The 15,646-nt window shown below is 41.4% G+C and overlaps 1 protein-coding gene across 13 annotated transcripts in view; it reads right to left on the bottom strand.

Annotated features, from left to right (window-relative positions):
• syngap1b (synaptic Ras GTPase activating protein 1b) overlaps window positions 1–15,646 on the bottom strand; it is a 215,110-nt gene that overhangs the window by 47,744 nt on the left and 151,720 nt on the right. For 11 of the 13 annotated variants that reach the window (XM_085178265.1, XM_085178261.1, XM_085178262.1 and 8 more), the window contains 3 exons: window positions 14,566–14,657; window positions 8,885–9,006; window positions 31–184 (listed from right to left, as the gene is read on the bottom strand). In XM_085178265.1, the coding sequence (XP_085034391.1) occupies window positions 31–184; window positions 8,885–9,006; window positions 14,566–14,657 (368 nt within the window). Of the gene's footprint in view, window positions 1–30; window positions 185–8,884; window positions 9,007–14,172; window positions 14,658–15,646 lie in introns of all 13 variants that reach the window. The other 2 variants (XM_085178260.1, XM_085178259.1) reach the window with 1 other exon arrangement.

Below are 15,646 nucleotides of genomic sequence, written 5' to 3'. Positions count from 1 at the left end.
GGGCTCTCCGCTGAGCAGCTCAGTTCTCACCTCAAAGCAGTACTCCTGTCCCAGGATGCTCGAGTGCACAGGTTTGATGATAGCGTCCTCGTCCAGAGTGAGGTCCAGGGCCTCAGCGGCACTGCTGGGAGAAAGCAGGGACTCATGGGAGTGGGACTCTTTGAAGCTCTGCATCAAACGGGTCCTGGGAGAGCGAGAGTCGTGAGAGTGAGGAGAGTGAGGAGGCTCTTTTATTAAAGGTCGCTTAGACTTCAGTGTTCAAGAAACTACAGGTGATTTCTTTTTGTATGCTAATTCTCCAAATGTGTTGCTTCACATTTTCATCTTTATCTTGCATACTGAAAAACAGCCAAACGACTGCTGCACAACATACTTATAATTCTGGTAATAAGCAGCTTATCAACACATTCATCCATCCTCTAATCATTTATCAGGGTCACAGGGGGACTGGGGCTTATCCCAGCTGTGATTGGACGAGAGATGGCGCACACCCTGTACAGGTCGTCAGCCTGTTGCAGGGCTATCACACAGAGACAGACAATCATTCACGCCCACATGTGGCCAATTTAGAATCACAAATTAACCGAACACGTCATTGGTATGTGGAAGGAAGTCAGGGTACCCCAAAAGAAGCCATGCAAACATGAAAACTCCACACAGAAAGGTCTCCTTTGCTGTGGTCCTGGCTAGCTGGGGCCCTCCTGTGTGGAGTTTGCATTGTCTCCCTGTACCTGGGTGTGTTCTCTCTAAACCTCCTCCCATATATATGTTTGCCAGGTTACTGATAGGTGTGAATGGCTGGTTAGATAACTGAGTACCCAAAGCATTTTTGTACAACTTGCCTCATTCTCCCATTCATACACTACTTATTCTTAAGTGCTTCCTGTCTAACATTCATATTCTGATGGATGCATCAGAGACTGGAGCAGACAGGGATCGAACCAGGATTAGTAGGGGACCTGCTCTACCTTCTGAGCGAGCCCCTTTGTGTGCTAGTCCTGTGACCCCGCCTCTGCCCAACTAATAGCTGGGACAGGCACCAGCCCCACCCAACTGTTTATCAGCAGATCGTTTACAAATATATATCAAATATATATCATCATGCTATGGTTTACATATATAGGTGGCCCACTTTAACATTTTCTTACACATCATAATTATAAGAATAGGATATTTTTGATACGCCTCTCAACACTGATCTACTGTGGCGCCTACACATAACAGCTAACCTAGCAAAAAACCAACAATTTTAAATTGTTTATTTAGGCACTTTGTTACTATCAGCCTGTCTCAAAAGGACGTAATCTGTTCCCAAGAGTTGGGAGTTCGTCTTGTAATCGGAAGGTTGCAGGTTCGAGCCCCGGCTCGGACAGTCTCTGTCGTCGTGTCCTGGGGCAAGACACTTCACCCGTTGCCTACTGGTGGTGGTCAGAGGGCCCGGTGGCGCCGGTGTCCAGCAGCCTCGCCTCTATCAGTGCGCCCCAGGGTGGCTGTGGCTACAATGTAGCTGCCATCAGCAGTGTGTGAATGACTGAATGTAGTGTAAAGCCATACAAATACAGGCCATTTACCATTTCTTTAGTTGAGCCTCTAAAAGATGCCAACACAGTTTGACAGGCATAAAACTGTATTTTTGCACCAACAAGGTGATTCCCAAAAAGGTAATAATTTAAAAGCTTGCGTATTTCAGCAAGACAAGGGCGATCGTGGCTCAAGAGTTGGGAGTTCGCCTTGTAATTGGAAGGTTGCTTGTTCGAGCCCTGGCTCGGACAGTCTCGGTCGTCGTGTCCTTGGGCAAGACACTTCACCTACCACCTACTGGTGTTGGCCAGAAGGGCCGATGGCGCGATATGGCAGCCTCGCTTCTGTCAGTCTGTCCCAGGGCAGCTGTGGCTACAACTGTAGCTGCCTCCACCAGTGTGTGAATGGGTGGATGACTGGGTGTGTAAAGCGCTTTGGGGTCCTTAGGCGGGACTAGTAAAAGCGCTATACAAATACAGGCCATTTACCATTTACATAAGGGGTGACTTAAGACTTTTGCAACTACACACGACCAAGTTTAAATGTCTATATCTGATTTAAGAAGCTGTGGTAAAATGCAGCACACACAGTATTAACACGCTTTACTTTTTCTTTACAGCTGCATTTATTCAAAACATTTTAAATAACCAATTAAACAATTCTTAATAAGTCATTAATCCTGACACACATGTGCTCACAGCCCACACTAACAAGCAAAGGAGGTCTGTGCTAAAGCCCATTCATCATCACCTACTCCCACCCACACACACGTAGAGAAGCAGGTAAAATCACAGACCGACTCAGGAAACAGCCACTGAAACAAACACACGATGGCACAGTGAGTCTAACCAGATAGCCAGGACAGATGGTCAGGTGTGATGAAGCCCTTCAGAGAAGAAAGGGGGACGGTAGATTAGGAAAAAGGAAAGATAGAAAAGAAGCTGTATATCCTGCGCTCAGCGTCCGGTTCTTGGCTTCTCCCCAGTTTGGGCTCAAACTGTTTTTGTCTATGTTCAATCATAACGTTCCACAACAGAGCGGTGATTGCATGTACGGGACTGAGGGGGAGAGAAACATAGAGAGTGAGGGAGAGATAAAAATAGACCCAAAGGAATGAGTCAGATTGAGGGTACCATAGAAGAGACGAGAGAAAGAGTGGGGGAGGTCAGGAGAGGATGTGAGAGAAGGAAAGACTGAGAGAGAAAGGGCTGAGGCCTCGGGGATGGAGGGAGAAGACCTCTCAGTGGAAATCATGTTGATTATGTAAACAGTGGATCCTTTGGAGAGGAAGAAAGTGAGAGTATGGATTAGAGGAATGAAAGAGAAAGGGAAAGGAGGAAGCGCAAGGGTCGGGATGGATGAAGGGATTGAGATGAGAGGAGGAGCGATGGAGGTAAAAAGGACGTCTATGCAAGGTCTCAGTGGACAGACATAAAAGACGAAACACACACACACATGCATGCAGACACCTTGCAAATTATAGTCAGTGCATCACGACTGATGAACTACACACCTGGAGAAAAAAACTCAGGGATGAAAGACTAGGAACAAGGATACTGACATTGGGAAGGTGAGCTGAGCTTTGCTGTAGTGATCTAAAAGAGAACAAACCTGACAACAACCACTGTGCAAAGAAAAGCAACTGACTGGAAGCCATTTTTCAATTTCAATAACTAATTAAGCTCAACCCATTTGCTGCTTTTGTCTTTTATTAAACTGAACATGAAACAAAATGATTGTTGATCAATAAGGTTGGACAAACACGGGCAAAATACAAACTGAAGGCTAATAGTCAAACTGGGTTGTTTGACTCATAATTACTTATTAGCAATAAAACTTAAGCCTCTTTTTTCTTCCAGCTATGCCTCCCATTTCTACGAAACAACATTTATTATGTAGTTATTGGTTTATTTTTCTAATTCTTAAGAGCAGGAAGGCAAGTATTCTAAAGAGAAGTGCTTCTTTATACAGACATTATATAGACATGCAGTATTATCATTGATTACTGCTATTTAAAGATGCATCAGCATATTGCAACTGCCATATTTTCACTGGGTCTTCTAATGTGTGTAACTCTATGCACTTGCCAGTTAAATATAGTCATAACTCAGTGAAGTTTGCACAGATATTCTGTGGATTTTTGGCTTGTTACATATGCTACAACTGCATTTATTCTTGTTTAAGTTTAAAAATGCAAATTTTCATAACAAAACACTTATCTTGTGTTGACTGTAATCACAACAGTCCAGTAATATCATGTTGAAAATGTTCTACTACTCTGCAGCTGCTTTTTATGATGTTCTACTATAAAAAAAAATAGTGTAAACAGTAAAAACTGAAAGGACTGCTCTCATAATTTTTGTAAATGTTGCTGAGGTCCTGCCAAGTTTTGATTTGAACTTAAAGCTACAGATGAGCCACGTAACTGCTTCTCCTCAGTGCTGACGTCCATGCTTAAACACAAAAATAGGTGAGTCTGGACAAGGGTTTACAACACTTAATGCTACTGCAACTACAAAATCAGCTACAAACTTACCAGTTATTGCACATTTTGCTTCTCACTCCTGATATATATGTAATAAATAAGTACTTAAGTAAATGCAGTAATAGGTAAAAAACTGTAAAATACTGTAAAACAACCTTTCATCAGAAGTGTTTGTCCTTTTCTAGAAGCATTTCTTTCATTAAAACTTAAACTGAAAGAAAATCCTTGTATTTTATGCAGGGCTGGATCAGAATCCACAGTCACACCAGCACCCACCCCAGAGGAGCATCTACATGCATATATGCAGTGTTGGAGAGTAACGGAATACATGTACCGCCGTTACGTATTTAAAATACAAAATATGAGTAACTGTATTCCGTTACAGTTACCGTTTAAAAAGGTGGTATTTAGAATACAGTTACTTTGTTGAAATAAATGGATTACACGGCGGTACTTCCCTGTTTCATATTGTGGCGGGTCAGGACTGTTTGGGTTTTGTTTGACAGCTACGTTCTGTAGTTCCAGGTGGCAGCGTTACGGTTGCCATGGTTACAGGGTGACGCTCTCTCTCTGCGTGTTTCCTGGGTGAGAGAGGCCTTTTTGTTGTTGTTGTGCTAAGCTAATAGGCAGAATGCTACAGGTATAGCTCTAAAGAATGTAGCATCATAGGCAGTGTAGTCCGTGCTGCAGGGAGAATGGACTGCCATACACGTTATGTGTCTGTGAGCGAGGGAGGGAGAAAAAGGAAAAGTACGAGCTGTCATCGAGCAAAAACGGGAGCTGGAAGCATGTAAATATAATAATAACCACTGCAGCCAAGAAGAGTGCCTGACGAGCCCAGTTGTAAGTAAGCTATTAAGACTCGACTGTACACCGTGTTCGTGTTTTCCTCCAAAAACAATAAGTTCCGTTGGAGCAGCCTTTCAACACCTCTCTCTGTCTCTCGCAAGCAAAGTTGACCCAGACAACAAAGTAAAGCTAGTTTTCAGCTACGAGCCGACACAGAACCCACCGTATTAGCCAGAGGTCCCTTTACTACGGTTCGGAGCTGCGGACCTTCAGTAACAGTAATAAATCACAGCAATAGTACATTCATGTAGTTGTAAACAGCATGATAATATATTAAGTAATCCAAAGTATTCAGAATACGTTACTCTCATTGAGTAACGTAACGGAATACGTTACAGAATACATTTTGGGACATGTATTCTGTAATCTGTAATGGAATACATTTTAAAAGTAACCTTCCCAACACTGCATATATGTACAGACAATTCTGAAAACATTTAGGGTAGATGTTGGCACAAGTAATGGGGGTCATGTCAGTGTCTATTGCATCTCAACAGAGAACTTAATGATGGTTCTACAGAAAAAGGCAGCATGTCTCCAAAGATATTAGATTAAATCATTGGGAGGTACAATTTCATGCTATTTAAGAGCTGCGATATTCTAGTGTGAAACAAGAGACATCCCTTGTGCTACATCATGAATATTACTAATACAAAAGTTTACAGGGTGTGGCTTCGGTAGTGCAAAGACTTCTTTTCTGTTGAATAGATTTGTGTTTATAATTCTTTGGCAGTCAAAAAAGCTATTTCATTACATTATTTAGGCTAAAGATACGCTAATGATGAAGACCTTCACAATTTGAAACCTCAAAGTTATAAAACAGCTTTAAGAAAAACAAACAAACAAACAAATTATTTTTCTGCAAGACAGAGTAGCCTCTGTGACTACACAGAGTAATCCTATGGGGTACTTACGCTGAAAAATCTGAGTGGACTGAAAGATCTGTTAAGTTTGGCTTATTAGTGGGAAGAATACAAAAATTATGTGCAAAGATGTGCATCGTCGCAGCTTTTAGAGCCTGTTTGGGAGCTCAGATGCACATTTATGCCTGCATTAAATCCAATTCATGCTGAAAAGAAAGTCAAGCCCTCCCTGGATAAACAAAGGTTAAAAAAAAAGGAATACAAATGAACAAAGCTGCAGATGTTCACCAGCACCCCTGACAGAAAACACTCAGAGCACACCAGGAGCTGTGAAAGACGATGGATCAGCCACGAGGGCTTTGGCAAACAACCACGACTTCACATCGCTCTTGACTTTTTTGTCCGTTCAGTCTTCTCAAGTCAGCCGGGGATAATAGACATCCACGAGCTTCCCAAATGAATAAATCATGTGGAAACACACCTTGGCAGACACCTGGCTCTGCAAAGGTGTTAGCACTCTCCCGAGTGTGCTATTGCCCTCTGTTTGGATTATACAACTGACCTTCACATTTGAAGTTTAAGTTTGCCCTGGGTCTAACTGTCCAGTGGAAGAACACAGAAAATGGACCAAATGAATGCTGGATCAGTCAGTTCATAGATGGTCGTTCATTTTCTGTAAGTATTTTGATTTACTGTTCACTGGGGATGGATTTTAAATATTCAAAGAGTCTGTTATAATTAAAATCAAATGGTTTTGCAGATGCATTTTCTCTTGTTTTTATTGATGGCAGGTACTAGATAATGATACTAAATACCGCCAGAAGGTGGCATTAATGAAACGGGGAGTTTAAAAACATGGAAAACAGAGGAACATTTGACAAACTACCAGATGCTGGTTTTTAAAAACTTGCAGCACAGTAAGAGGAGGTGATACTGTAAGCAAGAACTGGAGAAATGTGACAATGAAATTCACAGCTGCTAGAAAAGAGAGGAGGGTGAGTCCTGGGTGCAATCTTTGAGAACATTCGAATAGTTCCTGCTGAATACTGAACAGTGTTTTTGCTCATCTCAGTTGTGCACATCAGGCTTTTCGGTTAAAAAAAATGCTGCTTGTCTCCATTTTATGTTTGCACTGAAATGTTTTTGGGATATTGTTTTGCTGTTGGACAAAACAAGCTAGAAGATGTCTGTCACAGTGGACTTTAGACATCTCCGAGAAGAAAGCAGAGCTCAATCTACGAAATTATCAGCAGTTATCATTAACGAAAATACAGAAATAGGTTGCAGCCCTCAGCTAAATGCTTTGGATCCTCGCTGTTTACAGGCTGCTTGAAATTAGCCTCAAAACCTTGCACAGTTCCTCGTTTACGTTTCTCATATTTGACAAACTAAAAAAATCTGAAGATCTTTGCACTCGAACATCGGTCATGCGACTCCTGCGTTACTGTGTCTGAAGAATTCCAGCACTGCTGCAACTATGTAGATGATACAGAGGAGGTATAATTAAGCAAATCTCCCACTGACTCATTATGGTCTGTACAGCCGCCATATGGCTGTCTGCTGGTTGCTATGGTGAAGCGGGGGATGTTTTTTCATCGGCTCAGCAGAGAAATAGTGAGCGCTGAGTGCAAGCGACAATGCAGCGAGAGAGTAAAATAAACTCAGGACTGTGACAGACATATAAAGGATTACAGAGACGGAGATTAGGCCATACACAGAGAAAGCTGGAGACCGAGCTACTGATAGTGATAGATAAAAAGATTAATAGAGGCAGAGATGACAAGATGGAAAAGAATCAAAAGATGAGATAAAAGACGATAAAGATAGAAATCCATGGAAGCATGCTGATATAGATAGACCCCAATAAATAAACAAATAAATAAATAAAATCTCCCCTTCTAGGCCATCTCTGTGGGTAGAGGTGGCATTGCTTTCACACCAGGCTACTATTTCTAGAGCGCTCCTTGGAACCACAGAGATCCAATAACTTTTGAGCAACTGGATCTGCTCCGGTAAGCCAAAACACTGACCCTTTAAATTGAATCTATTTCAGGGGATTAAGCGGCAGAGAGTGAAGTACAGCACGGATGTGTGATGAGACTTTTGTGCTGTATGGTTTAAGAAAGGTTTTCAAAAAACCCCGTGTGAGTCGTTTGCAGCAAATGCTCTCAGGATGTCACAGAACTATGGGCTGACAAACTGGGTATGGTGGCAAAATTTAGGGGATACAACCTCATGAATGCTGAAAAGAAAACTGACAAGCAGACTAAAATTTAAATTGCTTATGTTTAAACCACTGTATGTTCTTAACTTTTATCTGTTATTTTTTATTATTGTGTATATTTTCAGTTTTTGTGTTTTTATCTGTTGTACAGTGTCCTTGGGTGCTTTGAAAGGCGCTATTTTTAAATAAAATGTATTATTATTATTATTATTATTATTGGTTTTGATGCACTGCCTTCAGGCTTGTCCACTCAGTACTGCTGTTTTGACTGAAACTGAGGGATGTAGCACACTCATACAGTAGTGACTTGACAATAACAAGGTAGCCCTGCCCTAAAACTTACCATGCTTTTCCCATCTTTTTCAAAGATCACAGAACCAAACGGGGCCATTTCCCTTTGATTTCTACACAACCAGACTTTTTTGCAACCACAGGACTCACCCACCGCTGGCTATTAGTAAGAATGTACTTCTGGAACAGCTTTTTTCATCAGACACAACCATCCAGAGACTAAGATCTTGTCACCAGTCGACATGAAAGCTCAGTTTGACACACAAGTTGATATTTTCTCTGTGTGGCAGTTTGAGAGGCACGATGATCTACAGATCTACAGATGCAGTGCTCAACATTTTCCAAAGAATAATAAGCTATAATCTTGCATTTAAGATAATATATCTTGAGATTCTAGTAAACACACGTCCTTTCTAAGCCAAAATCTAATGTGCGTTTTTGCCAGACTGACAGAGACTCTCAGTCAGTGTGCAACATGGTCACTAACTGCGCTGTCACTGATTATGTAAAAGTAGATACAAAAACAAATAGTGATGTCATGATGGCAACAGAATTCATGCATCTGTAAATGCAACAGCAAAACGCAGGGCCAAACACAGCCTGGCACCACAAACATCGCACGAAAACGCTCACACACGCTGACTCACTAACCTGTCTTGGTCGGCACTGCGGAAGCGGGGGAGGATCATGTGGCGGAAACTGCTAGTTCGGTCCAGTTTGGGCTGACTCTTGGCCCTCTTGATTGAGCCCTTCAACCTTCTACTGAGGAAACTCTGGAGCGTGGCGGAGGAGGAGAGCGACGACGAAGGCAGACAGATGGAGTGGGAGAGGGAGGAGGAAGTGTGTGGCGCGAAGTTACAGAGACAAAGAAGTGGTGAATCGGAAAAGATGAGAGATTGAGCGGTGAAGAGAGGTCGATGTGGTTGGATAGGACAGGAAAGTATGGTATGAATGCGGATGATTTCCGTCGCGTCAGCATGGTTTATGACAGATGTATTTGTGTTTGACGGCAAAATCAAATCGAGAGACAAACACAAATGAAAGACACGATGCATGATGGGGAGAGCACAAGGTACATTTATTATCAACGAGGAATCAACTTGCTACAGAAAACGGCAATGTTGTAACAGATCCTGTGGTGGGCAGTGGTGAACCATTCAGTCCAGAAGAACAGCAGAGTCTCACAGTTTGTCCTAAATGAGCTTCCTGGCACGATACAATCAAATATCAGAGAACTGGAACGAGGAATTGTTCATTGATAAGTGTTCGGTGCATATTTTATATTTCATTTACAATTATTTTTTGTCTTTCTGGCTGGAAGTGGTTCCAGTTTTTGTATATCAGCATAAGACTTAAAAACCACCACCCACCAGATTTTGTATCAACAAACTGCATCCTGAACCCAGGATCAGCGTCTCGTCTACAAGGAGTGTGAGTGTGCAGTTTCCTGTCAATGTGATGGTCATAGAACTAAAAAAAGATGTGACTTTAGTTAAGCTTAAAGAAAACGAAGACATTATAGAACTAACAGCAAAATCATTTTACAATTAGTAATCTGTATCAAACCTTTTGAAAACGAAATATATGTTTTCTCTGTTTTTAACCCATATATTGTAAATCAGCGGTCCCCAACCCGGTACCGGTCTGTGAGTCGTTTGGTACCGGGCCGTGAGAGTTGAGGCTCAAGTGTGAAATGTATAGTTTTCAGGGTTTTTATCGGTTTTCAGCGTTATTTTGTTATCGTTTTTATCCTTTACTCGGTTTTCCTGGGTCTTTTCACGTGTGTTATGAATAAATTTTCTTTTTTTCGGTACCGGTACTAGTTTTATTTTGTTGTATTTATCCGCTACACCTTAAAGGCCGGTCCATGAAAATATTGTCAGGCATAAACCGGTCCGTGGCGCAAAAAAGGTTGGAGACCGCTGTTGTAAATAAACTGTTTTTGGTCGAGACTGTTGGTAATGCAAACAAGCTAGTGAATGAAGTCACCTTTTAAAACATTTGTAGACTTCCTGATTTCACACCCTGTGTTTGCAGACCTCAGATGTTAACGTTACACTCATTCCTGTAATAGTAAATTTAAATGCCCCCAAATATGCATTAAAATATCATTACATGCTTTTTCTTCCACCGTCCCCTGAAGACGCTTTGCCCATTCAGCTTTTAGGTGCATCCTGAAGTGCTATCATTTATATACCTACAGCATAACGACATTACTCAGTGGGAGAATGACTGGAGGGAAATGACACCTTGTCATGTGGCATGAGTCATACGGCTTTGAAGCCTGTCTTGAGGATGTGACTAAAGACTTGGCTCCATCTGCAGGTTCCAACCTAATATTCTGCATGACTAAATCTGATTTGATTAGCCGCTCCGTCTGACACTTTAAGTCTCAAAAAGTAGAAAGTCTTTAATTCAAAGAGTGAGAGAAAATCCCGAAAGCACAATAAAGCACAATAAAGAGAGCTAAGAGGAGGCCCGCGCTTTAGCTTCTGTGGCCGTGTTTGCTGTTCTGCACTTTGTTACTGGCTCAGCTTTGGGTTCGTTCCAGGTTACTGGTGTCGTTTGGTGTTCCAGCTCATTTGCTGCTGCGCATAATTAGTTATTAATTTTTTAAAACACTAATTGTCAAACACGACATGAAATTCTGTCTGAGTTGAAAAATATGCTCAAAATGGCGACTGACGTCTTAGCGGGAGATTTATTCTGATGCTTACTTTAGCGTTAATGCTATTTTACACTTGTTACAGCTCGGGGATGATTGATGCTAAATTATATTAAATTACCCAATTTATCGGTTTCCTGTGCAACAATAAATGTAATAAGTCCACATTTTTCCGCATGTCTAGAACAGATGTGGTTCAAAGTCAGCATGACCCATGGAGTCATGGAACACAGCAGCATTTAGAGAGAACAAGACAGACTGAACTAAACTGGAATTATCTGTTGAGCAGGCACTTGTCCCCAGGCTAAGTATGTTTTGCCTTAGGTAAGACGTTGCCGTTGGAAAGCATTCTTATACTGCCATTCTGTCGCATGCTGCTGGCTTCACAGAGATGCACACAAGGTCTCCCATGGCATCTGTGCCTTGACATGATGGTCAGGGTAATTGTAGATGCTGAGAGGTAATGATCCTCTTCTAAAGAGGAACAAAGTTTGGAGGGGAAGCCGGAAAGCTGGAGAGGTGGTGGAACACCAGAAGGTTGTGGCTTGTGTCCCGTTTGCAACTCGATTTACTTGCTTTTTACTTTCACTTTCAGATGCTGGTTATTAGTGTTTAGGAAAAAAATGTGGCTTGAGTTAAATATGCTTAACCAGTAGGGGTGGGGAAAAAATCAATACTGTGTAGTATGGTGATATTTTGTTTGCTAATAATGTATCGATACAGGGACAGCAGAAATCGATATTTTGTTACAAAAAAGGTTTTTGTGCTCTGACTTCAGAGCATGTTGATCCTTTTTCTGAGCAAGAATCCTGACATTCCTTCACTGTCCAAATGTGTTTAACTTGTTTTTTGGCAGCAATAAACATGACAGTTTACTTATTTTAATTTAAGACATGTTTTATTTTAATTAAGTTTAAAACTTTTTTATTTAATGTAAAATTATATTTTTTTTAATTTACTTTCAAATTCTTCAGTTGCTGAAGGGGCTGCATAGTTTTCATAAACTGCATAGTTCAGAATAGCTATAATTGTACCAGATGGTTGCGTTCAGTTAAGTTGGACTAGACTGTAATACAAACCGTTCAGTTTGTCAACAATAAAACTGAAATGAGAGAAAGACTGAGTGTGAGACTTTGATATTAGATAAAATGAATATTGATAAAGTTTACCTTTATGTACAGAATCTGAATATCGCAAAATATTTTTAAAAATTGCAATAATATCGTATCGTGCGTTAAGTATCGTGATAATATCGTATCGTGGGATGTATGGTGATTCCCACCTCTATTAACCAGTGTGTTTAAATGTGACACTAAAAAGGTTCAGGATTTGATGGTTCAGGAGAGAGAATGGTCTGGCCTTCAAGACTGACGTCAGGGATCAAAAGCCTCCTGTAAAGCAGCACCAGAGCTTTAATGAAAGACTGTCACGTGCAGTTCTGATGAGCAAAATTTGCACTGATAAAAATTTGTGCCTATTTTTAAAGGATACAGTAACAGTTCTGCTAGATTTAACCGCAATAATGATTTTTTCCTCCAGGTTTAAAGTGACTTGCATTAAACAAAGTGTGAGTTAAAAATCAGAATGACCTTTTTTGTCACTGCTGAAAAGTTTTGTTTGAATCTTGTGTTTCCAATATGGCATTTATCCCGTCCCTCAGGACTGCTTATCACATCACACAGGATGAAATATTTATACGACAAACACTCATCTCAGCCACTATGAAAAAATGATGAAATAGAAAAAAAGCTCTGATCAAGCCCAACTGAGCCTTTACATTTCCTGTAATGGACTATCTTGCTTCTGCAATTTCCAAGTCAGTGGCGGCTATTTTTCATACTGCAGCAGTGAATGGGCAGCAAATAGTTTCCTGTGATGGGAGGAAAACACATCCTGCCGTTCCCAGCTACAGTAACGGTGTGCAAACAGCAGAAATAATGGAAAAGGAGATGGCTAACACAGACTGCTGGCACAAACTTAATAAGACACCAGTCAATCCTTTAAGCCCCTTCGCGTTAACATTTGATACCTTGTGATTGAGTTTCTGTTGCCATTAATGAAACAAAAACAGATTATTTGTGCCCGCAGACACAAAATGTTTCGCGTGTCAGCTGCCTGCTTCTTCTCTGACAGACATCATGTCTGGTTTAGAAAGAGTCACGATGATCCCAGAAATAATAGTGACACAACCTTTTTATGCTGCTCATCTTCATTTGACTTTAATGAATCATAGCAGGCATCTGGTGCATTTTAGCCGATTTACTACGAGTCACATTTACTTTATATCACATTTGCAAACTTTCAGCTCTTTGAAAAACCAGAGCGTTTTCTATTTATTAGTGGATATAGTCTCAGACCTTTGCAGATGACATTTAGACTGAGTAGTGTATTTTATTGCAATCTCGTTTTTAAAAGTATTTAAAAAGCACTCTCTTCTCCTTGATCTCCTTGGCCTTTGCCTGCTGCAGTTTCTGGATTTATTCATTGAAGGTTTACTAATTAATAACAGTTTTAGTTTTGTGAACTGCCTTTGTAGGTCGAATGCAATCTGGAATTTAAATGCACTCTCAGTTTTTCTAAAGATAAACAAAGAACTAAAAGCCCACATAAAATAACAGAAGCCATTATAAAAGCAGAAACAGATTAAAAAATGAAATAACTCATTTAGAATGATTATTAGAAACATGATTCATTTTTTTTTTTTTTGTATTGACTTCTTTTTTTTGTATATTTTCATCCATTTATCATCCAGCAGTTTTTTTTCCTGCTGGGAAGTCTTGGCTTGTCTCATGCCCTGTAAAATATTCATGAAATTCAATTATTTTATATCCTTAGTAATGCTCATGCAAACAAACAAATTAACAAATTGCTGTGCGTGTCTTTTAAAATCTGATCTGTACTTAGGCTAATCTCTATTAGCGCACAACGCTGAGGTAACTTTGACAAACATTAATGCTGATGAATAGGCCCATTAAAGCATTAGTCAGACAATTGATTTTTATATTTTTGCAATAAGAATGGAGAATAATGCCCATCTGGAATGATGTGAATATAAATATAACATTAGACAAAATATATACCTTAAAAGCTTTTAAACAAACTGGTGTTAAGCTTTTAAATGTGCGCCTGCTAACAATAACAGCAGCCTAATTGTGTGAACATGTTTCTTTCGTGAACATTCCTCGCTGTCGGCCCAAAAGCCGCCTGTATGAGTGTCGGTGTAGCGTGCAAAAATAGCCAGTGTCTCTGCTTCGGCCATGTTTGTGTCACATACCTCAACAGGGGGCAGTGGTGCAATATATGCTCCTCCCGCCACTGGACTCGAACCGGCAGCCCTCCAGTCTCCGCCCCAGTACAAGAAGGGGGGGGAGGAGGAGGAGGCGGCAGGCGAGTGAGGCAGGGTGAAGGACAGGGAGGGGGAGAGGGGCAGCGAGCGGGGCAAGGGGGGCGTGCCGGAACCTTTCTTGAAGCCCTTTTGCTGCTGCGGCTGCTGCTGGCAAAAGGCGAGGGAGGGGGAGACGGCCAGGGAGAGAGGGTAAGGGTGAGGCGGGGTGCCGCTGGCCCGACGGCCACAGGTGTGCGGTGGACCCAGGGCGGGAGGAGGGAGGAGGGACAGCGAGAGGGATGGAGGCAGCGAGCGAGGCCGGGAACAGTGGGGGTTACTCACGGATTGTCGGAAGGGTTGAAGGGGGGCAGTGGGAGGGACCTCCATGCTGGGCTGCTTCCCGGTGGCTATGCTCTTCCGCCGGGCGCGATGATCTGCGAAAAGGAGAGGAGGTCATCGGGTAAGACGCTATTATACGTCAGTGGAAGGAAAACATCGATGGCAATATGAGGCCAGGACACAAAAATTGCAGTGCAGGACACAGGTAGAGCCAGAGGATGTGGACAAAGTAATGTGGAAATAAACAGCTGCGGGACAGCCGATATTGACATTCTGCCTGAAGGAACCGAAGAATATGAGAGCTCGATAGAGGTCAAAGGTGAGCGAGACAGAAATAAAACCATGCAAGGTCACAACCATTCACCAGCATCGCTGCAGATTCTGCCGCTACACAGAAACTCTTTTGCACTTTCATCTGTTGAGAGTGTGGGGGCTGACAAAGTGGAGGGATAGATTTTCTGTCTGGTTGTCAGCTGAGGCAAATGTTAACAGTCTGAATGTTGAGGGGAGGAACCGGGAGATGCATGGGTAGAGAGCGGCGAGCATTAAACAAACAAAACACTTATTGACTTCCGTCTCTGAGTCAGTACATAATGCAGCAAATTGTCCAGTAAAGAAATAAAGTTCTGTCCTACACTTGATGGATGATGGAGAGAGTGTGAATGCACACAGAGAGGAGCAAAAACAAAACACAGGAGGCCAACTAACGGATCAAAAAAACAACAACAGAAAAAATTAAAAAAATTTACTCAAAAATTCACTGACTGTGAATTTTGAAGAATTGCCTTTGATCTTTGTGTCTTTCACTTTTCTCCTCCAACCAAATGCTAATTCTATCTCTGTGTCTCTGCACCATATGTCTGCACTCTCAATGGGACTTCACAGGATATAATTACATATACACAGTTTTAATTAATTGCTTTTTCCTACAAATCAATAAATTGTACATCCATAAGATACATGGAGGATTTTGTTAATTACGTACAAACGATTTCTTCCAGTGGAAAAAGAAATGATTAAAACCTCATTTTTATTAAGCTTCGTGTGGCTTTCCAAAACTGAGATAATAGTTTACATTTTCAAA

The sequence above is a fragment of the Neolamprologus multifasciatus genome, chromosome 11, assembly GCF_963576455.1.
Source record: "Neolamprologus multifasciatus chromosome 11, fNeoMul1.2, whole genome shotgun sequence".
In the NCBI taxonomy this organism is placed as follows: Eukaryota; Metazoa; Chordata; class Actinopteri; order Cichliformes; family Cichlidae; genus Neolamprologus; species Neolamprologus multifasciatus.
The sequence above is the reverse complement of the archived record's forward strand: the minus strand, read 5'-3'. Positions and strand labels throughout refer to the sequence as shown.